A 27,451-nucleotide genomic window follows, 5' to 3' on the forward strand; every position below is an offset into this window, starting at 1 on the left:
TCTATCTACTGAGAGCCAAATTGCCAAAAAACATTTTGAGGGGCAATTACTCCTGTACATCCACTGATGATTTCAACCATGTGATTTTTATCTTTCTTTTAACATTATTAGATGATAGCAAAAAAAGAAAAATGGGTTAACATTGTCTTTTAAAGGCGTAATTCTATCAGAAGTTGACTAATTGTTTCTGAATTTCAATACATTTGTAGGTTTCAAAACTAGGGTCAAGTTTTTTTTAAAAGGCCAATATTATAAACTTAACACACCAATGCAATAAATATTCACACACTTTTAGGATCATATATGAGCAGTGGTATCATAGAAGATATTTCTTAAAGTTTCTACCTACGACAAATGTATGGTGATGGCAATAGCAAACACTGACATGTTGCCCAGATGAGCTAAATAAGTGAACCTTGAAACCATTAAGTAAAAAAAAAATAACGTTGTCCACTTACTCACAGTAATTGTTATGCTGTCTGTAGTGTAAACCCTTATTGGTGATCAATTAATAATAGAATAAGGTTAACCCCAGGTAAATCCTGTCAGAAAAACATGTACCGGTAGTCCGGTACACATTTCAGACATTCTATTACTAAAAAATTACAGATCCTACCTTTCTAACTTAGAAAAAAAAAAAAATAATAGGGAAAATTGTCATTAAAAACAAATTGCTCTAATAATGGAATATGTGTAAAATACTAATCATATGACTTTTCTAGTTCTTTGTGAAATTTTCAGCTTAATTTGCTGGCAAAACAAAGATGTCAGAAAACAAAGATAAAATATCTGTGATCTATTCAAGTATCTGCCGGCACAGAGACCATTGAAGACATCAATGTCTATGAATCAGCTTATGCATAAAACAAAATAAACATTTTTTTTCATAAATTTAATTCCACTTATCACAGATGTGCTTCATAACATAAATGTAAGATCTGGTTCAAAGTATATACGTATGCATTTCTGTCAAATTGCAATTATTCAGTTAACTTTTCTATAAACAACATTTGTTTCTGTAAAATGAGCAAAAACAAAAACTCACTTAATGAGATTTTTCTTCAATTCTTCTAGTTTAATCATGTCATTAGCACAATAGACAGCTGGTTATTTCAATATATCAATTTAGACCCCAAAATAGTACAGAAAGTATAAAGTCCTTAAGTCATATTCTTTTTCAATAAAAACATAGCGAAATATCACAGTTGGCAAAATACATAGAATTTTATAACAAAAGCACTAATATAAATTAATATTTATGTAATCTATCTGATCAGACCTTAAAAAACATATATAAGGAAAACTATCTTCATACTGTATCAATTATGCAAACATTACATACAAAAATGGATTACACTAGATCAAATTATACAAAAATATCATATGCCACTCTTTAATAAAATTTGACAAATATATCCTTTTTTAATAACGCATTAAAAAGAATATAAAACTCTAAAAAGTGGTAAAAATAGATCATATAAATGCAGTATTAATGTACAAATGAAATATTCATGAAACATTACCACGTAAATCATAACTGATTATTAAATCGTGACATTTTTCAAAAATAACTCCAACTGATTATTGATAATAAAATTAACTTGTGATTCCTATCTTTGTCTGGTTACCTGGTGTGTGTAAATGTCAATTTCAGGTAAATCCTCCACCTGGGAATTAGACACTATTTGAACTTTTTCTCTGCATCAGTAAATTGTTTCATTAGGGAATTTCCCTAGAAGTGATATGCATTTGCCTTCCTCCACAAAGAAAATTGGTTTAATTTATGATCATCAATCACTAAAAGTACTGTAGGCAATAATGATTTTTATCAATGAAGATTTTTTAATAAATGAAATCCTTATGCAGAATATCATTAACTGTACTCATAGGATTTATAGTCAATATTAACTGAAGGACAGAATGAATCAAATATCATAACAGCAATGTATCCAAAATGAATCCTGAACCAAATAATGTTGAGTCATTCATAATTACTGAGTAACAGACCCTGAGGCATGAACCTAGGTCAGGGTTGCTTAATTTTTCAAGATTTATATTTTAGTATTCTTGGCATCAAAATTTATTGGTTTATTTAGCATATTTTACAGAGACACATGCATCAAACAACCTCCACCTGGTAACTTCAGTAGGAAAATGTTTGAAAAGATCTCACCATATTGTATGTCCATACAATCCTTGTTTCATCTAGGTGAAAGAGATATGAAATCATCAATTGCTTTCACTTACAAACAAAAGACCAAATGATATTGATTTCATTGAGCAGACCACATGTTTTAGGAATAATCTTCAACAGTTTAAAAAAAAATTCCAAGATATGGAAAGAGTAAAAAGGGTGCCTTAATTTACACCATGACAAAGGCAGTTTATGATCAGCTTTGCTCGAGAATTACAACCTTACAAAAGGGAATTTATGAAATATGTATAAATCCTTTCTTGAACAGTACATGTATAAAACATATCAGTATTACTTTATATAATCAATAAGCATAATACTAATCACTTGTTTATTGCTTTGATAAATTAAAAGCAATTTTAAGGATGAATCTGATGAAATTGGTAAACTCTATCATTCTCTTGGTAGCAATGATATTATTCTAAATGTATAAATTACCATTTATATGACTTCACAATCTCATTCCAATAGTGTTTTTTTAGAGTTGAGTGTATTAATTTAATACCCAATGGAACTAAACATATAATACTGTTACATATGGTTTGCTCATTCTATTACAATGATAAATGGTGCGACTGTTTATTTTGTTTTATTTTTTATCCTATTATTCTGACTTGTTTTATTTCAGTTTTGCCGCATAATGGATATTTAAAGTCCTATAGGATTTTAAAAAATATTTTCAATTATTTTTTTTTGCACTGTTTTTTATGAACAAAAAAAAAATCCATAAAAACTATTTCTATTAGTCATCAGTATTTTACATCTAAATAAATTAAAAACTTTGTTTTGATCTAAAAAGAAATAAACAGAAAAATCCAATTATATTCATATTAACATTGGGTTTTAAAAAACAATATTTTATAATATTTCAAAATTGCTTGTTGCCATGATCACAAATCAATATAGCTTTAGAACAAGCCTAAAATTGATTTATAAAAATTATTGAGATTGTTTTACATAGACTTCATAATTTATAATCTTACTCACATTTCATACACTCGTAAAACTGTCATAGATTTAACATGTACTTCAGTAAAACAAAACCAGATCTCTTCAAATGATTTTGGCTATCCAAGTAACTTAATACATTTGAAAAAACTATAAAAACAAGTTTTACTACAAGGTAATCATTACAAACATATGTTCTGTCAATTAAATTTAGATTATATATTTATATTTTGTAGAAATTCAATGAGAGAAAAATCTGTGAAAATGCATTTGTTAATTTTTCTGTATTATAATTATCATATATACAAATACCTACACATTTCAATCAAATGTTTATATAATTCGTACTGATTCATTTCCATAAATTTGTTTTACAAAATATTATATTGCAACAACGATTGTGATTTTTCAAATTGTCTTTGGATTAAATCTAACTTTAATCAATTGCTGCAATACATGGATTTAGTAACCCTGGTTACAGAAAAAGCACAAAGATTGTGAATTTCATTCTACAATATAATTATAATTATGAAAGAGGCTTCAAATTTTAACTTTTGACTGAACTTTTTAATTGAATTTTATAAGTATCACTGTTTCTTTCGGAATAAAATGTAACTAAAACTTCAATTTCTCATTATCATTATTGGCATTATCATAATCAATGCCTGTAGTGATTTCAAAATATTTTTATAAAACTTAAAGCTCTCTTGTTCAATGTTGTTCATTCAGCATTGTCTTCTTTGGAATCTTTTTGGGACAACTTTTCTAGTTCTTCTTGTAGTTCATGTTTAAACCCAGCATGGTCTCCACCTTCTTCTGTCATTTCCAAATCTTTCTCATCCTTATCATTTGTCTCATTCTTTGTCTCCTTATCATCCTTGTCATCATTATCATCCGCAGCCTGGTCCATAAATTTTAAATCTTCCATTTTGAGTTTGTTTTCTGGAATAGTAGATGTAGGAGATTCATTGGCTCCCATAGAAGGTGTTACTCCAGCAGAATCCATATTTGATTGAGAATCAGGATCAAGAGTGTTAGGTTCTCCCTCAGAGGTTGTCTGAACTGACAGTACAGCATCACGAGTATTTATAGTGTGTCCATCCATTGTACCACCACTACTTTCATTTTCCTCAGTTCCTGGTCTCTCAATAATTTCAGTCATGTGACTAACATCGGACCTTGACTTTTCCATACTTAGTTCATCCATAGTCATTGCAGGAATGTCTATATTAATAAATGTATCGGTTGTTCTGTGATTTTTTTCTTTCGGCTTTTCTGTAGGTTGTCCAAGAGGTGGTACTTCAACAACCAATGTTCTAACATGAGTGTCTTCATGTTCTTCATCTTTTTCCTCAATAACTGGTGCCATAGAAGATTCCCTAGATAATAGTTCTCGTTTCCGACCAGATTTGGGATTGTCCTGTTTTTTGTCTTTAGATTCGGGGGATGGTGGCGGGGGAGCAGGAGATTCCCCTTTAGTAGAGGCATTCCTACTTGTAAGTGATGTTCCACTACTCGCCTCTGACCTTACTGTAGAATTAGCTGTGGTATAATTCCTGGAACTTGGATCTCCCAATGCCAATCTAGAATCCAGGTTAACACTGGGAGAGTGAGTATTTTGACTACTTTCATGAAGTCCAGCATTTGTTCCAGATGGGGTCATATCATAATCTGCCTCATTAACTGAAGGCCATGGTTCTGGGGTAGACACTGTTGATGGATCTTTTAACCTTGACACAATTGGTTTCAGTTCAAGTTCACTATTTTCTTTGACAGATGAATTAACAGTTGATTTATTAGACCTAATAGTATGGCCTGAAGTTGGTTTTGGTGTTTCAGGTTGTTCCATAGGTGTTGTAACACTAGATCTTGGTCCCTCTATTTCCCTGTCAGGTGATGATGGAGGGGCTGGAACCTCTGGGACATCCTGTGAAAATCTTACACTTCTTCCACCTCTTGAAACAGGATGTGCTGAATCCATACCACCTTCATGTTGTGCCTCTTTAATTGTACCAAGACCTCCTGTAAATACATGAAAAAGGAAGAAGTTTCAGGTACCCTTCAAAAATCTGTTATTTCAATTTGCAGTTATGTAAGTTAAAACAAACTAACACTGTGTAGAGAAATAAAATTTGTTCATTCTTCAGGTTCACTTTATTCAATATCATTTTTTTTTCTAGGTTCATTTATCACTCAAAAATAAAGTTTGTTCATTTGTCACTGTATGATTGCAATGTTTTTAATCAACAGATATATTGATTGACAAACAACTTTATCTTAAGATGTTCCTAGCTTGATCATTGGTTTTTTGTGTCTCCCATTTTAATCAAATTATGTTTGAAATCAATCAAAGAGCAAATCTAATAGTTATAAGTGTTGGCAGATATATTGCAATGTTTAGTGTCAAGTCTAGGGAAATGTATTTGAACTAATAACACTGCTGAAGCTTGAAAACAATATTCTTAGTTCTTTTTGTAGTGTAAATGGGTCAATTGTACTTTTATTTAATTGGATGGATGCTTTTTAACTGAATGATAGCCTAATTGATACATTGTGTATTGAATATCATAAACATAATTCATGTAAAATCTTGTGATTCTGATGCAGTTCAAATTAGCTTGTGTGTGAATCTAAAGAAACATGTAGACGCTGTATAATTGTTTTGCAAATTGTCTTATTATATATTATTGTTTTGACCTTGATTTGCATTACTAGTTTTGAGAAAAGGTTTTATATGATCTATCTTCTTACCCTTAATTAGTAGAATGTATAAGTGATAGATTTACTTGTTGCATTGCTGCATTTCTGTTTTAATGATGTAAAATAAAGATAGGGTTAGCGACTTTGTTTTCAGAGTATACAATATTCATAGTGGTGTTCTATTGTATAAAAAAAAAACACAAAATGTCCAAATAATCATAACATCATCTCTTTGCAAAGTTGTATGCAAAATTTTTGCAAGATCTGTGACAAAGCCCATTTACTGCTCCTTGACCTTAAGGACTCTGGTTTAACAAGCTGATTAAAAAAGCCCTTAGTTTTAGGAATTCAGGTTTTACCTGTTGGTTCTGGAGACAGCCTTGGTGAGTTTGTAGGAGCTCTAATATTTTGTGTTGGTGATGATACACCTTCTCTGGTATCTCCTCTGGTTTGAACATTTGATCTCATTGTGGTATCTCTGCTAAAGGTACCAGTAGGAGTCTGGTGTGTTGCTGGAGTTGTAGCAGGAGCATGTGGTACTTTAGTAGACAAGGCAGGGGATACAGTATGCATGGGGGCTGCTTCACGTCCAGATCTGGAAGACTGCAATAATATTTTGTAAATTAATAAAAATCATTCAAGACTTGACAAACTACTGAAGACATTTGTAAAGGTCAAATATTATAAACAATTTCTTTTTCCTTCAATCACTTCCCCTAATGAAATTACTTACTAGTACATGTAAATTGATGTAATGCAGTACAAACCGAACCAGTATATAATAGTCAAGATGGCTTTTAGCATGCTATAACCATTACATTTTGGAAAATATCAGGCAGCTCTTCTATTTAATTATTACTCATGCACATATATCTTTTTAGTTTAGTGACATCAGCACACAGTAGAATCAGTTCTTTAAAGTAAAATGTTCATCCCTTTCAAATATACTTAAATAAATTGCCTGTTGAATTGTAAAACAATAATATTTCAGGGCATTTCATTGTCTTTAACCATTGTTTTTTTTTTTCTTTTCTTTATTCAGATTTGTGCCAACATTAAATATCTATAAACCCATTAATACAATTGAATATCTTTATTTAATAACAAATCAAACAATTCAAAATTAAGTACAAACAAGAGTAAAAATGATTTACTTTGGTGTGACTGAAAAGGTCAAAATCTAGTTCTAATCAACACTAACTAATTCTAACAAGTAATGACAGTCTTCACAAAATGTTTTATCCAATGGACTATAACCTATTCTTTAAAGATTTTTCTAATAGACTACAGTGTATGTCTCTCTGTAAATACCAAATTCAGTAGGTATTTCTATATACCTGGGCTGCTTCACTTGTAATTAATCATAAAGACTGTTATAAGTAGCCATCAAAATCTTAAACTATCAATAAAGTACAATAATTTTTAACATATAGTGTCTTCAATTTCTTCCTACCCTATAAGTATTTTAGCCTAATTGTGCACACTGATGGAACACAATAAAAAAGACACAATAATGCAAATTCTTTCATATAAAAATTTACTACAAAAACCACATAAACTAAGTATTTTCAAAGACTAATAAGGTCAAGAAAGATGAACCCTGCAAGATGGACATGAACATAACCATCATTCCATACACCAACTCAAGATAACATATAGCATATGTACTAGTATTAAGGATGTTTGCTCCTCCATTTTTTGCTTTTTTGCCAGATTTTCGGAATCCTCTGGTTTTATCCATGTATTGCCATTAAAAATAATTGCCCACGAACCCCTACTTTTCTTTTCATAATTTTATTACATATAATTTAAAAAGCCATATTTAAAGGTCTTATGAAATCCTTGTTATTTTTTCAAAGTTTTTTAAACAAAAAAGGTGCCAATGTTAAGTGAAAGAAAAATCTAGAGAGAATTATTTCCGCCAAATTTTCAACGGCTTATATCTCAAAATCAAGCACACGGACTCTCCATTTTTTTCTGCATTTTTAGTTTCTTTATTTATATACTTTCAATTTATAACAGTCTTTTAAAAAGCTTGTAATTTTTAAACAGAGTAGCGAACATCCTTAAGTATCTCAGAAACAGAAATTAACAGAACAAAATCATTCCATTAACATGATAGTTTATGCAATCACTACTGGATTAACATTCCTTTGCTTGCTTTGCTTTTATAGCAGACATGACCAAAATTAAACATCTCAATGCTTCCATAATATATTATCTGTACTTTATACCTACTGACTTTGTAATCCTCTAAATTAGCTCTATGTAGTATATAATTCTTAATGGGAAAATCTTGTCACAGACAGAAACAGTCTCAAGGGACACTACTTAGTCTGGTGTACACATAAAGATGTCAAACTATTCTTCATTGTTTTAACAGATCTCTTCCAGTTTTTATTTGTTCTTAATAATCCTTTCTTTTCCTATTGTCGTGGCATAATATTTGACTAACCATATATAGATATAAGAAGATGTGGAATGAGTGCCAATGAGACAACATTTTATAATTTTATAATTTGACAAATATTGAAAAGTTATTTTGAGGTAGGATTATGAACATGTATTTACACAGTAATGAGCAAAACCTGTAGTTTGCTGTCGTATGAAAATGGATTGTGAATAGATCTCCATATTAATGACAATTTCAATATAAACTGCCTTTTTAACTAAAAAAAAAAGATATTGGGTCAAATTACAATCTACAATACTAAATATCTACTTTTATTTATCATATAAACAATAAACCAACAAATTCTATAATTTCTAATTTTTATAATATTAATTTCTTAGCCTAAAACCGTAATCCCTGTATCAAGCCGTTACAAGTTTATGTAAGAAAATAATGAATAAAAGCATCACAGTCAGATTTCAAAGACATAATTTACCAAGCAAATATATACAATTTTTTTGAAAATACTGAAGGTTTCTTAATTTCTATTTTAAACATACTAGAAACAAACATGTGTGAATGGTAGCCTTTGTCAAACTGTTTAGGGTGTCTCTATACAATAAATAAGTATCATTATCACTTGTCTTTGCATTTTTTGTTGTTTGTCTTTTATCAATGACAAGAAGTTATGTCACAAGTGTGGTCTATCCATACAAATAGCTGGAACACTGATACTTCATGTGCCAATACATTTGGCACATTAAGTTTCAGTGTCCGATCTATTTGTATGCATGCCATGAAAGGTTTTTTTGTCTTGTAACGATTGGTTATAATGCTTTGTGTGAGACATTTGAAATCTGACAGATCCACTTCAACTTACAATATAATCGATTAAATCAAGAAAGATATACTTCTTTGGTAGTGACTGTAAAAACAGAGTACATAAAATAAGTCTTCTTGACTTTCTAAGTACATGAAATATAATAGGCACCATTTAGCTGAAATATCACTGCCTACTTAGGATAAAACGTTGATACAAGATTTAAATATTTCTTCTAATGCCATATCAGAACCTAGATCATTGTTTTCCATTGTTTCCACCTACAGCATGCCTTTTTCTCTATAGCATTTCTAAATCGTAATACATAAGTTTGCCAAAATATCAAAAATTTAAGCTGGCATGGCACAATAGCATTTTTTTTAATTAGTCACTGTCAAACCATGCAAATTTACTTTATATTATTTCAATTAGTTCAAATACAAGCAAAGAAATTATTTATTTATGACTAAAAGCTTCAGTTTATTAAGTGTATTTCAATATTGGTTAAGGATTATTGGGTTTTCTGCACACTGACATCATAAAATATCAGCAGGTAGGCAATTAAGGCTCAAAATGTGTCAAACCTCAAACTTATATGATAGATATCACAGAAAAATATTATACGTTTCAGGTAAAACGAAATTTGATTCCCTCAGCCTTATTAACACTTGGTTGTGAAACTTGTTCACATCTGTGAGATCACTTTTCCTTTAACATCGCAATTCTATAATATGAGTATTAAAAATTGACTGAGTAGGGTAATAAAGGCAGAGGGAAGTATGATAAAATGGAATATTTAAAGGTAACATGAGGATATCGTGCAAGAATAAAATTAAATAATAAAGTTAAATCAAATAAATTGAAAATAATAAAACAAAAAAAATTATCTTCTATGTCTATCAATGGGACTAACTTGTGTAACTTGCCACACTAACCTGTTTGATAGTAAGCTGTTAATTTTTAAAAAATGTTATAAAAAACATAAAAATCACAACTGTTTCAAACAGATAAATACAACCTTACACACACACACACACACACACAAATTTTTTTGTATAGATACAGCAATGGTCATGTTTACTTCAAAAACTGACAAAATCATTCTTATGTTGTTATACAATGGGATATAAAAAATGGCATTCTTAACAAAATATTTAACAAAAAATCCATAATTAGTGATTCAAAAGGAATTCCTGGTACAAAATGCCTACCCCTTTTGTAGATGTGACCCATGTTTTGTTTTGGGGAACAAAAAAAAATCATTTCAATCCAAATAAAGTAAATGGTGCTTAATGCCACTAGATAATAAGTACCTGAATGCTGTGAATATCTCATTGCAATAGAATCTTTAGTTTAGAAGAAGTTGCTGATGTGTATGGACAAACAATGTACAATCAAAGAGACATTCAAAGGGACACAATAATACTGTGCATCTCCCTTATAGTAAGAATTGATATAAACATTATGGGTTATCACCTCCCAGACATTTGTGTTTTAATACCAATGTTCATGCTGTTATACTAAAACTATCAAATTTAACATGCTTTTTATTCATAATCTACCTTTCGTAAAGGATTTTTTCTCTAAAAATAGAGCAATACAATTCTCTAACTTGTCTTTAATAGCTTGACAAAAAATATATCTTTAATACACTAAAGATCTCCATAAAAATTTGATAATGTTATTTCTGAACCAGCAAAAGTTTACGTTTTCTATAAGATCAACAGCTTTTTTAAAACACTGAAAATATTGAGATAAATGTGTATCCCATTTTGGCATAAAACTATATAAGGATTACTGTCTCTGTGTGCCTTTCACCTTATGTTTGAAAGTTTTCACAACAAACTATGGATAATGAAATTTAAAATCCTCCTGACCTGACCAAGTTGTATCAGTAAACTTACATGTGGTGTATCTGTAGAACCTGCTTCATCATGTAATGCTTCCTTTCTCTCAGACTCCACAGAGGGAATGTTAACTCGTACAGTTGTACCGTGTTCTGACGCCTGACTTTCAGACTCCCTAACACTCACTGGTGGAGTTGGTACTGGAGCTAAAGTTAATAAATGCAATATGTTTATTATCTTTTTTACAAATGAATTTTAATCTATTTTGGAACATAGCAGCGTAAAAACATTATCATCTTTACAACTTATAAATCTTGGCCGCAATTTGAATCCATTTGCTGATGAGCAAAATATTTTTATTAAATTAGGGACAATTTGGAACAAGATATATCATGAAAAAAATGTTTTATAAGCTATAGGCTCTTTGGGGTATACTACACATCTCCTTAAATTTCTATTACACTCCATGTGTAGGTAGAAAGCCATGCTCTCTGAGTGTTAATGAAACCTTGAAACAACCCTTTGAGGGCCATTAATTCAATTTTTTTTATTTATTATCTATTGCCTGTAGTTTGATGAATATTTTGAAACATACCCAATAAAAAAGATAAATCTTTAAATGGAAAATAAACATTTATCACCCTCTCCGATATTCCTATGATTGATCTCCTTAATGACTTCTAATTCAATTGCATGTTTGCTGATTTCAGTAATTAAAAAAAAACTGTTTTTAAAACATTTTGAATTTTCCACTATTACAGCAACAATGTTTATTGGGTAAAATTAACTGCTGCTATTCATCAAATAACTGAAATTAAAATTGATTGCAGTAAAACTGAATCAAACTGAGTGAAAAACAGATGCTAATAAACAGCTGTACCAAAAGCCCATGATATGCAGTTAGTCTGCATATTGAAATTGTTGAAAGAATAAAATGGGATATTTAGGAGGCATTTATTCGGAAGCAAATAAAATGGCTCTGTAGAATATCATGCCCGAGGATACTATTAGGCCTATAAATATTGCTTCAAAAATGGCAGCCCTATCATACACAAGCTCTAGCATGCTTGGATTATTTTTAAAAATAAAACAGTTAAAAGTTCCATAACTCTGGAATAACAAACTAGAAAAAATTCAAAATCAAAAGCAAATCTACATTCACCAATCCAAATAACAGTTCCAGTTTGTACTAATTTTATCCAGACATACAAGAGCTTGTGCATGATATTTAGAAATTGCCTTTCTTTATTTGACAGTCAAAGTCAAATAACTCTGGAAAGACATATTCAAAGTTTTTTTTTATTAACCATTGTGTAAAGCTTTCAGTTAGTCAATCTAAGTAAACTCAAGTTATGGTACAATTATGTGAAAATTTACTTTAATGTGAGAATTAAAGTCCCTGACAAACAGTTAAAGTCCCATAACTCATGAACAACAAACTGGAAATTTCAAAATAATGGAAAGGGAATTTCCATCAATCAATCATAACAATTTTGTAAAGTTTGTAAGAAATTGCAAATTCTGATGTTGATGCAATTTTTTTTAAAAATATCCTTAAATTTGAGGGTTGTCCCTTAGCTCTGGAAAACTACAAACTCAAAAATGTTAAAATATAAAAAAGAGCTTTCTTACGTCAATCATTATGATGTGTTAAAATTATAAGTGAATTGATTATAGCAAATGAAATGTCCTGCCTTCCACATGCATATATAGTTAAAATTATATACAGCAATACCTACCAATAGTAAGATCAACATGTTGGTAATTTTTCTTGTTATATGTAAATGACTTTGTATGTTTCACACCAGTTGGTAACTCTGGTAACCCAAGTGATATTGATGCTAACTTGGTTTTCTGGTTTTTAACTATAAATAATATAAAAAAAATCATATTTGGTATCTATCAACACTCAATGATAATAGAGCTTTCAGCACGCTTATGAAAATTTATATACTTGTCTGTCTAATTAAAACAAATTCTCTGCACTTGCTCCTTATTTTTGTTGGTTGTTTTTAAGTGTCCAACATAGGCACACTCAACATATTAACAAACCACCTCAATAGAGTAAGGAGAAACAAAAGATATTTATAAAAGGTAATTTTTTGCTGGTTAAGGGGATAATATTCAAATCTAATGTAAGTAATGTTCACTTGTATTTACTATTTCAAGTTGGAAATTTTATTTGTGTTCTACTTAAGCTTACATTACTCAAAAAGATTTAGAAATATAAAAGGTAAAAAAAATTAATAAAAACATATACATATTTCTTCAAGTACAACTGTTTTCTCACTAATGTTTGAAAAGATTCAAGCAGGTTTACACAAAATATTTGAAAATATGGAAAAGTTACCTAGCTGTGAACTTAACACATTATTTTAAAATACCTTTTCCATAAAAAAAATTTCAATACCTCAACCTTCACCTCAATATCAAGCAAACTGGTGAAACCTTAAGATTGTTACGTAAATATTAGCAAAATAAAATATTTCTATTTTATTTTATTAAAAGTGAAATTACATAAACATATTTACAAACCCAAAAAAATGTAATTGGCTGTAGAAAATATCTACCTTCTATGAACAATATTGATAACAAATATATTGATCAGTTTCTTTTTTTCAAAATTTAAATTATAAAATCTGTCCTGCACAGAAAGTTATTTATAACTGGTATTTTTTACTCTGCATGTAATAATATTGTTTGGGATAAAGTTTCAAACATTCTGGCTTTCTTCTATGACTACAGTATAAGTGACTTCCTTTTCTTGAAAATACCTAATTTTGAAAAGCCGAATATTTATACTTTTTTCAAAATTTATAAAACAAATTATTTCTGTACTTATTCGTACATTTTAACAATTACAAAAACAAATAATTCAAAATATTTTGCATTTTATCTTGAAAAATATGGATTTTTTTTGGCCTGTATTCAAAATTTATGTTCAAAGTTTAATACAACAGAAAGGAAGTAACCATTTCAAGCACACATGATTCACAATAAAACAGTCATAAGGCTACTACAACTTAATTTTTATGCATCAATCTTCACCTCTCTCCCTTCATTTCTTTTTAAAATTTTTACTGTAAAATTAGAAAAATTATGCTCATTTCAGTATTTTCTTTTTGTCTTTAGATTGACATATATAAATTATAAGCCACATGGTAATTTCTAAAGTTGTTGTACATTACAAAAAATATTTTGTCACACAAAATAAATTATAAACACTACAGTTTTTTACATTTTTTTATAAGCAAGAAGGTGAAATTAAACAATTAAGTTATTGTAGCCTTCAAATAAATAACAACAATTTCTGGTTTCCATCTCCAATTGAACACTTGTTACCTTTCTTAGGTTTCTTCTTTTTGACCAATTGCTGATCATGACCTATAAATGTTTCATGAAATATTGCTATTCAAAAAGACAACACTTGCTATAAAGATAATCTTATTTTATCTTTATACTGTGTGTAAATTTCTTTAAGCTTTCTCTTATAATAAATAGGTCAAAAATATTACTCAGAAACACACTTGTATTCTACATTTTGTTTAGTATCTTGTTCAATAGTATGTTGTTTTTTTTTTTACATTTCATTATTCTGGATTTGTATGCTGTTATTCAAACATTCTTCATGTGGTGTGCTGTTTGCACTTCTGCAGTTAATGAAAAAATATGTTGTATCAGTGCACCACTATCTTAAAATGTAAGTTACACAAAAAAAACCTGGACCAGTATCTCTTTTACTATTAAAAAATAATAGTAAAAGACTATATCCTTACCAATAGGAGGCAAGGGTTTCTTCTGATTATATTCTCTTTTTCTGTTTATATACAAATCCCTGATTGATTCTACATATTCACTATCTAATGGTTGATGACTTCTCTCACTAATAGCATCCACAATATGTTTTGGCTGTTCCACACCATCCTCATCTAAGTGAAATACTGGTTTGGTTTCTATTAGATGTCCTGTTCTTAAATTTCTTGATTTTCCCTCATGAATATTCATTTTCTTTTGTTGTAAAAGTTCAACACTAGTTGAGGTTAGGTTTGAAATTCCTCTATCAAAACTTGGGAAAAACTTTTCTATCAGCTCATGCATTGCCTCCCTGGATGTGAAATCACTGTAAATAAAAATAAAACATTTGTACCTTATATCACTTGACATTTTATCTTATAACCAGTTTAGTTAATAATTGTCAGAATTTTTTATTTTTAGCTTGGAAAGCTAGAACACAGCTATTCAAATTTTACAAGAATTGCTAGAAGAGAAGAAATATCATTGCTAGGGACTCCTTGTTAAGTATATCAAATTATTTAAAACTTATCTCTTTAACATGTCATTTTGAACTTAAATTTTAAACATATTTCCTTTCAAGACCAAAAATATGTGCATTAATGTCAGTGTTCTTTATGGGATTTTTCAGTAGTGCCATGGTAAGCATGCAATATAAGACTGATTTATTAAGTTACTCAAATTGCATTTAAACTGAAATATAATATACCTCATATTGATGACCTTAAAATAGTTATTGCTAAGCAGTGTGCAATTGTTTTTTTTAATTTGTCATTATTTCAAGGTTAAATCATAACCTTTATCATTCTGCTTTTAATGTTTAAATACATTTTAATTGATCTTTTGTTCAAACTGTTCTTTTCTCCATGGAATTGTAAAAGGTTTTATGTTTAAAAATTTTGCCTTATATCTATGATATCTATAACTTTTTGGAAAGCATGAATTTTTTTAACTCTTTTTTGTGTGTATACATACACATTTGTAAATACAATTATACGCACCTAGGTTTAGCATTGTCCAGTACCTGGATTAGTATCTCTCGTGGAAGTTCCAATAATTCATCTAGCCTGTAATTAATTACAAGGTGAAATATAAAAAATAAAACATATTAAATTTTCACGGTTTTCAGCCTCTGAAGAAGGTCCATTAAATGACTGAAACTGATCAGGCTACATATTATCATCAGGAACTGTTATTAATTTGCAATGGCATACATTTTCATATATTTTACAAATTAAATTTCTACCACAACCTTCCCAACCTCATGGTCCACATTCAATAAAATTATAGAAATCCAAGGGGGGTCTGTAATTCTTTCTTAAGGCCAGAAAAGAAAAAAAAAATCCCTTTGTCTGTTTACTCTAAATTCCAGCATGATTCATTTAACATGTTTAAACTATCTGTATGTACACTGAGTAATCAGAATGAAACTGTTTACAAGTGAACATTTAGATAAAGTACATGTTTCTCTAATTACAATTACTTAAGTCATCTTGCTAAACCTTATCTCTCATTGTATATAATTCTTGATGTAAAAATACAAATATTTAAAATAGATTATTAGATATGTAAACCAGCAAATATCACTGCATAATCATCTAGCTTCAAATATTACATTCACAATTTCACACTAAATCTAAATCTCTATTATTTTTCTTAGCTAATACCGCAGTCCCACTAGATCACGATCTGTGAAAAAAATGTAAATTTTGATGATCGTAATGCGATCATGCAGATCGCAGTTAGGTCGTAGAACGGTCATGATGAGGTCTTGAAGATTGTGATGAGCGTGGCAAACTTTGAACATGTCAAAACAATCGTGGTGCAGTCGTGGCGAAATCAGGTCGTAGTAAAAGCGTAGTGAGATCGCAGTAAGATCGTGGTAAGATCGCAAAGGTCGCTGTACCATTGTAGCGAGAGCGTAGCAAAAGAGTGATTCTATTCAGAGAGACCACGATACGATCTCACAGCAACGTTATTACGACCTCATTGCCACCATCACGTTCTCACCGCGACCCAACTACGCTTCCACTACGACTATACCACATTTACACAACGCTGTTCAAGTCCATAGTACGATTCTAGCACGACCTTGCCGCCCTCATCGTGCTCTTCCTACGATCTGACCAAGTTCATACTACGACTTTCATTCTTATTGTCATTTTCACATAAAATATATTAAATCTCTCCAGGTTTTGTTTGTCTGTATGTAATAAGGACTTCTTGTCCATTTTCTCTAATTGCTCAACCATGCCACATTATGTATGTATGTGCCTATCCCAAGTAAAATCAGTGATGGTCTTTCTTAATGTGTTACATATATGTTTTTCATTCATTTTTTTAACATAAATAAAGCTGTCAGTTTTCTCGTTTGAATTGTTTTACCTTGTCATTTCGAGCCCTATGTGGAATGGGCTTTACTCATTGTTGAAGGCCGTACTGTAACCTATAGTTGTTAATTTCTGTGTCATTCTGGTCTCTTGTGGAGAGTTGTCTCATTGGCAATCATACCACATCTTCTATTTTTTTTTAAATTCACACATCTGTGTCATCTCTACTATCGTTCACTAAAATATCGTCATTTGAGCTTGATGGACCAGGAATAGGTTGTAATTCAGGTTGTATTGGTCGTTCCGACATCTTTGCTGGATCAGGGTTCGTAACTATAAGAGCTCTCTCTGCCTCTGAATCAACCCCTACCACCATGCCCACGTGTTCTAGTAGATTTTGGTGGCATGACTGTATTGTTTCCGAGAAATCTACGTATTAATCAGAAATAAAAGGAATGGAACTGTATTGATATGGAACACGATTTTAATATTATTGCTGAGAACATTTAAGATCAGTATGAACGTAGTATAATCGCATTAGAAGCGTGGTAGGATTGTGTTGCAATCGGATAACTCGTGGTATGGTTGTAGTGAGAACGTGATGAGCGTAGAAAGATCTTGATAAGCGTAGTGAGGTCGCAGAATAAGCGCGGTGAGAACGTGGTATAATCGTAGCGGGATCCTTGTAGAAGCGTAATGAGGACGTAGTATCATCGTGAAAACAACGAAAATTTACATTTTCATGCCGCTCATACCGCCACCTCACCACGATCTGAATTTATTTTAGATTGTGGTGAGCGTGGTGCGATCGTGGTCTAGTGGGACTGGGGCTTTATCATTTACAAATAAGGCAAAAGAAGCTCTTGCAACAACTATACACAACATTTCAAACTATGGCTTATGGAAAATTGATGCAACAATACTTAAATATAAGCACCTTAGCAAAAATAAATCTATCGTAAATATCACAAAGTTTTAATGAAATTATTAATAGGTATAGGTATATGTAATACAGTATATGTCACAATATATATGTGTTAGTAATTTAAACATTGATTTGTCAGGAATTCAGGGAAACATGTGTCTTATAAAGGAAGCATTCCAGGATAGATGTAAATGTTAAATTGTGTTAAAGGCAAAAGAGAAAAGTATTTTAATCAATTATTCATTTTATTGTATTAAAGTGACAGTGTGATTGTATCAAAATACTTTTCAAGGGGCAAGACAATTAAGGTAGATGAAACATAGTAACAACTATAACTGTGTGCATATTAAATGTGTGCAGTACCCAGTACACTCACTCTGCATATACAGGATTGCTGAAATATAACCAATTAATTGATACAATGCTATTCATACAATGATTGTGACTTTATGCTATGCAAATAATGTTGCTTTTGAAAATGACTGATTTATCAGTGCACTCAATTTGAAATAATTTTATATTATTAGAATGACAAGCAAATGAATGTATAAAAAATGTATATTGACTAGTTTATATGGGTAAAAGATAATACCCTGCATTAATAAATCTACCAAATAAATTGGTTTTTATTATTCTTAATACATTGTTTTTAATGATTGAAAATATGTGGTTCAAATGTTGATTGATAGATTGGTGTTTAACATCACTTTCAACACAATTGTTCTATTTCAGGGTGGTCAGTTTTTGTTGGAGGAAACTGTTGTGTCCAAAGAGAACAACACACCTTCAGTAGGAAAACTGACAATCCTAGTCAATAAAGATTGGAGTTGGTTCAAATACATCTTGTACAAAATTGAAAACAATATAAATATTGCTAAAAGAAAGAAAAACTGGTTCCTCATTAAAACAGAAAAGACATCAGAAATAACTTTATGTCTTCACTTATTACTATCCTGCTTCTTTATTTGGTATAAGTATCTATTTGCAATTTACAGAATTAAACAGCTGTTTTAGACTTACCCTTCCATATCAAATATAAACTGTGGTCTTCTACCTCCTTGTGATCGGTAGTTTAGTGTCCCTCTGCTGTAGGGGGTAATCATTCTACTGGAGGGAGGTGGGGATCTTCCTCTTCTTCTCTGTAAATATAATCTCTGACTGATAAATGATGACAATATTTATGATAGTTTTAAATGTATAACATTATACTTAACATTTTCTGCAATAAAATCATGTTCTTGTATATTAAAAAAATATTTCTTGATATCTGATATTAAAATTTCATTAAGTTTTGAAAATCATTTAATAGTTTAAAAGTTATTGTAAAATTGTTAAAATCAAATTTTGTAGACTTTATTAAATATTTATTCATACTTGCATTTTATTTTATGATATTTACTCTATCAAATCAATGTATATTTTGTAAAAATGTGTAAAAAATATTTGTATGTAATTTAAATAGTCAAGTATAGTACCATTTATAATTTTGTCTATGATAAAACATATAAATACACATGTTAAATTCACAACAAAATATAAGGAACCTTGCTTTGAGGGAAAAGCATTTTATTACAGAGGAAATCATCTGATATAAATTGAAGCATAGCAGGAAAGCAACATTTTATACTATTGAATGTAAAGTACTGTTGTATGTCTTGATAGAAAATATAATGCATAATGATAAATGTGTGTTCTTCAGCCAGTGTCATCAACTGTCACCATAAAAAGAGGTTACACAGAAAGTTATATAAATTGAAGAAGAAATATCCATGTATATATGTATAGCAAAAACCAAGAGTTTGAGAAAATGATCTATGAATTTGAAACCTATATAAATGTTTGGGTTTTTTAAACACCAGTTCTTGAATACATTCAACAAATCAAGAACAGATTTTTCTTTCCAAAGTTAATACAACAAATCAACAAAACATTTCAGCCATTTTATAGTTTTATTACTGTTTTGCTATATTTTATTGCTTCACCATCTGTAAAGTTGCAGAAAATTTACTGGTAGTTAACCTGCATCATATGTTCCTGAACAAATTATGAACCAATCAAAATATTAAAATTCTTTGAGAGTGTTTTGAATATGCAATAAATTTCATATGAAAACTGCAACATTTGATTTGAAATTCTTTTCATATTATAAGAAGTCAGATGCTTGATTCCATTCATATGAAATAGAACTATATAAACAGCATCAAGTCCCCTGAAAAGTTCAAATGTGAAAACAAATTCTTATTGTTCTGCCTTCTATAACTAGTTTATCACATGTATGGAGTATACTACTGTTACAATAAAAAAAATTCTAGTTCATAATCTGAATTTGACTAAATCTATGTCTAATACTTATAGAGTCAAACCTGTATAGAGAGACGACTCAAGGGGAAAAAATCTTAATACAAGAAGTCTAAGAATAGAAATTTGCACATTTGAATAGATGAACCATGCATGTGCATAACTTTTGATTGAACAAGTGTAACTTGAAGTGAATACTGGTCTTATGTGCATCCCCATTATGACATAAATGTAACTTTACACTCCTGTTTTTATACCTTCTTTTATATAATTATTGTTTTATTGTTTTGACCATCAGAAGAAAGGTTTCGGGTTATATCAAGTACAGTCTCATTCAAGTAAAAATATGCAAAAGTGCATACATAACCTTCATCACCTTTCTTTTTGACAATTTTTTTTTAAGACAGTGCTGGTTATCCTTACATACATGTACATATTTATATGATTACAGTCCATTTAAGCCAGTGGTTGCTTTATACCGTTTAATGAATTAGGGAAATACATTGAGGGGACTTAAAAGTGGTCACATAAAGCAGTTAGTTGCTCAATACAGGTAGTCGTTAAGGTAACTTAGACTGTATATAATATCATATAAAGGGAAGAATGATTAAATGGATACAATGAAATGACCGACAGACAGTGTGCTAAAAATATCTTTAATAAACATGTAGAATATATATTGTGCATATCTTACATCACTGATAAAACTGTAATGGCTCTCTTTCTATAAAACCCAGACAAAATAAATCATTAAAACCATAGAGTCACAGAACTACATGTAGGGAAAAGCTATCAAAGTTCAAGTTAAGTTTGACCCAGATTTCAGTTTTCTATTTTCAAGTTGTCTAACTTTGATTAATTAGACACTGGTTAATTTCAAAGCTAATACCTGAAATCTGAGTTAAATACAGAAAACAAGGGAAATGTCTACTATTAACATGCCATAGAAGTTCACCTTTAAAACAGGCCATATTGGCCAATTTTGTAGCTGTTAAAATAAAATCAAATGGTATCGTTATTGTTTTTATAATACAGTAAGTTGTTATGAAAAGTATTTCCTGAAAAATTAAATTTGGATTCCCTCCCGAAAACTTTTTCAATAGATTTATTCCCAAATCTTTATTTAATCCAGAATTATTTTGTATTAAAATTACCTTTTACAAATTAAATGTGCACTACTTGAAAATAAGTCACGGTCAGTTATTAAATAATGTATCTTAGCATTTTATTCAATAAGAGACAAGTTATGTAAATACAGAATATTACTATTACATCCAGACAAATATGTTCATTTCATAATTATTGTTAAAAATAATTTTGTTTGATTCTCTAGCTGTAATTAAACTTTCAAGAATGTTACTGAATTAGAAGGAATTTTTATGATGTAATTTTGATGTTCCTATAAATGTGAAAAATGCAATAGGATTATTATGGTATTATTACATTAATGTTTAAACGTGAATCTCAAATTCTGATCACATTATTTTAATGCTGCAGCTATCAGAAACTAATCAATGTTTGTAATATATTCAGATTTTAGGAAATTTAAGAACAAGAATAATTCAAATGAAAAAAAATCATTGACTAAACATTTTATGTCTATGTTGCAGACTCAGAATAGTATTGACAATTGTTTTGATGAAATAAATAAGAATTATTTCCTGAGTTATCTCCCATTAATTTGAAGGCTGTTCCATGATATCAAGTTACTTTTCATGCATTACTATACATCATAAAATTGATTGTTTAAATGCATTTGAGATTATTTTTTATTCCTTGTTATATCTTTCATTAACCTAGGCAGAAGGACACTTATTAATATTAATTGATTTTACCAGAATAAATATATCTATGGAAATTATTTTCTACAAAATAAATCGAATGATAAACAGTTTAAAAACATGCTTGTGATATTTCAGTTACATTCTGAAAAAGATATTATTCATTGTTACATCAATGTATACATATGAAATAGTTATTCAGTTTTGAAACGGCAAATATTTTTTTTTATACCACCTAATATTCACTGGTTTCTTGAAACACATTTTAATGCTCATTTCTGTAGGAGATATTGATGAAAATATATTCATACAGTAACATACATGTACTTTAAATTACAAATCATGTAACATAATGATTTCAATAATAAACTTTCTGCTGTTTGTAATCTATGTTATTGGTCAATTTATCTAACTTTGCAGACATGGCAGATATTGGTAAATATTGACCATTTATGCCAAATTTTTTTTTACTAAGTTCACAAATAACCTTACCCTTGTAAAAGACATCTGATCATAATCCAGATCTGTTGGTAACATATCACCTGTAATGTCCTTTAGTAACAATTTAGGTTTAGATCCTTGGGATAGCTGGTTGATGGATGCCCTTTAAAAACAAGAACATTAACTCCTTTATGTATTTGATGCACATAAGAAAGTGTTAGCCCAATTGGGTGTATATAATTTACACCAATATATTATAATAAATTTATGCAGAATGACAGTTCCATAATTTAGGAAGGGGATTTTTGGGGATCTTACAATTTGAATTTAATAAATAAAATTATAAAAAATGTGTACAATATATAAATTGCAAAGTCACAGATTATGATTATGAAGAAGCAGACCCATGCATTTTTCATGAAACTTATAAAAAAAGTGCATAAAAAATGGTTCAAATCTTTATATTGATGATATGCTGAAATTCTTTTGTGTGAAAATACCATCTTTTTATTGCAGAATGGAGAGATAAAGACTTTTTTATTAAAATATTTAGAAAAACTAAAAAAAAAAAAAACAGTTCAAATCTATATACATGTAATAGACTATGAGAATTGATAATATGTTGAAATTCTATTATTTGGAAAAAAAACATCTCCTTATTGTAGAATGGGGAAATAAAAAGACTTTTTTTGAAGGAAAAATAGTTATACATGTACTAGTGAATGATTAATTGTGATGTAAGCTTAGTAATTTAATAAACTCACATTTGGTCTTGTGTAACTTTTCTTTTATAATTAGGATTAGGTACCCAAACGAGACACTGCTTTGGTACAAATGCATTATCCCATGTACTGTTTAAATCATCCACATCAAATACTTCCTGAACTTCTACAACCTTCACAGGTTTTTTTACTGTCCTACTTTTTGTGTCAACAGATATTGGGGTGCCTGCTGGGGCCTTTGGCTTAAATCCACTACTGTAAAATAAAAATAATAAATGATTTAAATATATATTTTTATAAAACTTAAATAACATCAGATTTATATATTCAGGATTTATATCAATATTCAATCAAATTGGTCTTGAACAGATAAAATAAAATCTCAAGTTAATAATTAGTTTCACATTACTATTAAAGTGTTGACTATGATTTCATGGGACTGTATTTCTAAACTTGATAATTCCATATTCACCAAACTAAATAATAATAGGCTATTATTTGAACTTGGAATTATTTTTAATTATGGAATTTGCATAATTTCCTGTGCTGGAAATTTTTAATAAATTCCATGTTTATTTTGCACTCAAATGTTCTGTGCTGTGCACAACACTTTCTATTACAAAGAAGATAGTACATTTTGTACATATTCAATAGAATTTAATGTGCCGCGCACAACACTATCTATACAAAATACATTGTATGGAAAGTGTTATGATCCCATACCCGCCAACTGTCACTATTTAACAATGGTTATGAGCTTGTTAAACCACGAAGAAACCAAAAAGCCACTTTAGAACATATTTGAAGGCCCCCTTGAAGGTTTTGTAGGACTATAAGAACCATCTTTCACGTAAAACCCCCATGGGCATTTTGAAAAGTTGGCAGGTATGTGATCCCCTTAAAACATTATAATACCAAATAAACATGGAATTTATTAAAAAAATTCCAGCAGAAGAAATTAGGCAAATTCCATAAATAAAAATAATTCCAAGTTTAAATAATAGCCTGTTTAATAGAGAGCTCTGTGCAATGTTTAAAAACATTTGTAAATATAGAAAACACATCAAATCATTGAAAAATATTCTTACATTTGTCTTAAAAACATAAAATTTCCAATTTATTAATCAACAAAAGATATATATCCCTTCTTTTTCATCACAAAGGAAACAAATAAACTGTTAAGACAGAGATCTGATTCCCCTGTGCACCCTAATCACAAACTTTCACAAGTATTGATGCCACCAATTTTCATTACAGACAGGACAAAAATTCTTCATAACATAATTATGTTTTCTTGCCTTGCACTCTTAGTCATTCCATCTTTGACCAAAGGTAATGAAGATTTTCTGGTATGTGCAGGCTTCCCATAATGCTTTGCTGGGTATAAATCTTTCTCATCATCCCCATACTCTCCCAACATATTATAAACCTTAACTGTTGGAAGGTCTGAAATATTAAGTAAAATCTGGTTAATGTATATATGATAAATATTGAGAGAAAATAATATTAGCCGATTTCCTTGTTTGAAATAATTCATAATAGATTATTTGTAATACTAAGGTCATAAAATTTGCATGAAACAGTTTCACTTTATAATTTCTTTTAACATGATTAATGAAATTCAAATTTTATGAACTACATTATACATTAATTTATCGGACCACAGATGAATTATCACGTTGTGATTGGTTAAATGCCGTCACGTGGTGACCCCCTATGAGACCGTATGGGGTTAGTAAGTTTCATATGGGGTTCATGACGCGTTAATGGCGACGTCATCTATTAATGTTGTTGTGTTTCATTGTTTATTTTTCAACAAAACGCCGCAGAAAAAGTCCAGCGTCCGATAAATTCGTTATACGGTTAACTACTGACCCCCTACGGATCCATAGAGGGTGAATAAAATTCATAGGGGACTCGGCCTCCGGCCTCACCCCTATAGATTTTACTAACCCTCTATGGATCCGTACGGGGTCAGTAGCGAACCATATAACTTATAGTAGTATACAATGAAATTAGAAGGTACAGATGAATTACTTCACAATTCCAAGCTGGTTTTGATTCAAATCAAAATAATATGTTAGATAAAGTGATAAACAATTCTTACTGGAACCAACATCAAGAACAAAATCGTTTCTTAATATGCTTAAAATACAACTGTTATCCTCCAGTTGAGCCTTGCATTATTCAAAGTCATTTTACAATCATCACTGTCCAGCAGTGCCCTTACAATATCGTTGATTGCTCTAAAGTGCCCTTTCAAACAACTAGTACCCTTCTGCACTGACATTCAAGCTGGAACACTGTACATGGTCTCTCTATGACTTTGAGATGAAGAACAGCAATAAAACCTCTGTTCCTTTGTTTTTTGTGTGTTTTATTTTTGCTGTGCATGTACTGATTTTGTGTCATTGATGGATACCCTATATCCTTAGTTTTTCTATTATGGTACTAAATATATACAAAGGGGATAATATTTTACCAGTTTCAATACTATCTGGAGATGGTATTCTTGGTGCATAGTGAGGTATTCCTTTGATTTTTCTATTACTAGAACTCCAACAGGAGGGGTGCTGACAAAGCGGACCACAAGTCGTTTCATCCTCCATAAACTCCTTGGTCCGCTGTAAGTCCCACATCATTGTATACTATGGAGATCAAACTGAAAATATGGATAATATGAAAATTAATACTTTAAAACATTCTGGAATTTATAGTCTACATTATGTAGATTAAGAATCCTATGCATGTTTTGTGTTAACTAAAGCAATATGCATTACATGTATATGTCTATGATATTCAAGATACAGAATCATGTGTATACGTGAATAACATCAGTAATGTCATGTCTAGCGTTATTACAGGTTCAGATCAACTGAATTTGTCCGCCAATATTTCTTCTAGGGTCCTTAAGATGTCCTTGATTTAGTTGATTACCTTGGGATGGTCTTCCAGGGATGGAGTTGATTGTATAACATAAACCAATTGGTCATCTTAAATAGTGATACATGTATGATTTAAAATGATTAGTTATTCATATATTTTTCAAAAACAATCAATTCAAATTCTCAAAAAGTATTTGAAATGGGTTAAACTTTTTGATTACCAAAAAAAATTACAATGTACCTTAAAGAAAGCATAGGTGGATCCAGCCCCCCCCCCCCCCCTCCCCCCATTGGTGGGGAAAATTTGGTTAATTATATTGGGAATCACTGAAGCATGACTTATGAAAAGTAATGAAAAGTTCTGGATCTGCCACTGGAAAGCTACTGCAATTGTTTAAATGTTAGGCCATCAGTTAAAAAAAATAACAAACATTAACATGATTAAGATTACATTTTTCCCAGATTATTTCCGATTTTATCTACATTATCAACAATATATGAACAAGTGTAGCCTTGTTTTTCCTAGAACTCATGAACATACAAATCTTTTGATTAGGAATCAATTGATTAAGCTGCATGCTCCAGGTGTAACTGACCATATATATAACTGATCTACATGTATGTTCACTTCCATTGAAAAAATTTATTCATTGAATTTTCAATGCCCAAGTGATTAACATGTGAATTGGTGAACAAAGGAATTGTTTTGTTGTGAGTTGAGCATCAAACTAGACTTAAAATTAGCTTATTTTTTTAATAAATAAAAACACTTTCTATCATAAATATATGTTATCACTTGTAGAAGGTGCGCTTTTGTAGATTTCATACCATAAATTGAAGAAGAAAAAAAGAAGTCCCTGTAAACTGTTTTTTTTTAACTCAATAGAACTGGGGTGTTCTCTGAAAACAGGGAATACCCCACTTTTCCTGACTTGAGTACAACCTGCTGAAGTTTTTAAATTTGCAATAAACGTTAAGTATTAACTGGATTGTTTTCAGAAACTTCACACCTGCCTCATATTATATTATTTATATCACCTCCTATCACCTCCATGATTAACCATGCAAACTGTAAACAATGCTAAAAAACAACAACAATACTGGTAGTGGTACAAAAATTCACGACAATTTTGGAATAAAATTGTATATCAGTATTGTTAACTTTACTAAAGTAACAGTGTTGTGGTAGCCAGGTTTATGTTATCCAAAAGCATAGCTACAATAACCTAAAAAAATATATCAAGATATGTTAATTACCCCTAATACAAATTACATATCTATTTTTTTGGATTTTAGTGCGCCATTTTGAAACAATTTCTTAGCAACTTGCAGTCTCGCAGTAAATGTATCTAAAAACCACTAAAATATAAGCCAAA

The 27,451-nt window shown here is 30.1% G+C and overlaps 1 protein-coding gene across 10 annotated transcripts; it reads right to left on the reverse strand.

The window, feature by feature from the left end:
* On the reverse strand, positions 1 to 27,425 carry LOC139512645 (protein starmaker-like). 10 transcript variants are annotated; one of them, XM_071300402.1, is made up of 15 exons: positions 27,333 to 27,412; positions 25,673 to 25,852; positions 24,489 to 24,636; positions 23,233 to 23,445; positions 22,520 to 22,631; positions 18,969 to 19,087; positions 18,325 to 18,342; positions 15,695 to 15,760; positions 14,678 to 15,021; positions 14,244 to 14,285; positions 12,641 to 12,766; positions 10,959 to 11,107; positions 9,990 to 10,004; positions 6,202 to 6,445; positions 1 to 5,164 (listed from the first exon to the last, which is right to left on the reverse strand). In XM_071300402.1, the coding sequence occupies exons 2-15, from the start codon at positions 25,830 to 25,832 to the stop codon at positions 3,864 to 3,866; spliced, it is 3,057 nt and encodes a 1,018-aa protein (XP_071156503.1). In that variant the 5' UTR covers positions 25,833 to 25,852; positions 27,333 to 27,412; the 3' UTR covers positions 1 to 3,863. The 10 variants fall into 10 exon arrangements, with proteins under 10 accessions (XP_071156503.1, XP_071156508.1, XP_071156505.1 ...); XM_071300407.1 differs by lacking the exons at positions 9,990 to 10,004; positions 14,244 to 14,285 and adding an exon at positions 20,941 to 20,970 and having other exon boundaries at positions 27,333 to 27,425; XM_071300404.1 differs by lacking the exon at positions 9,990 to 10,004.
* Positions 27,426 to 27,451: the final 26 nt, after the last annotated feature.

The sequence above is a fragment of the Mytilus edulis genome, chromosome 2, assembly GCF_963676685.1.
Source record: "Mytilus edulis chromosome 2, xbMytEdul2.2, whole genome shotgun sequence".
Classification (NCBI taxonomy): Eukaryota; Metazoa; Mollusca; class Bivalvia; order Mytilida; family Mytilidae; genus Mytilus; species Mytilus edulis.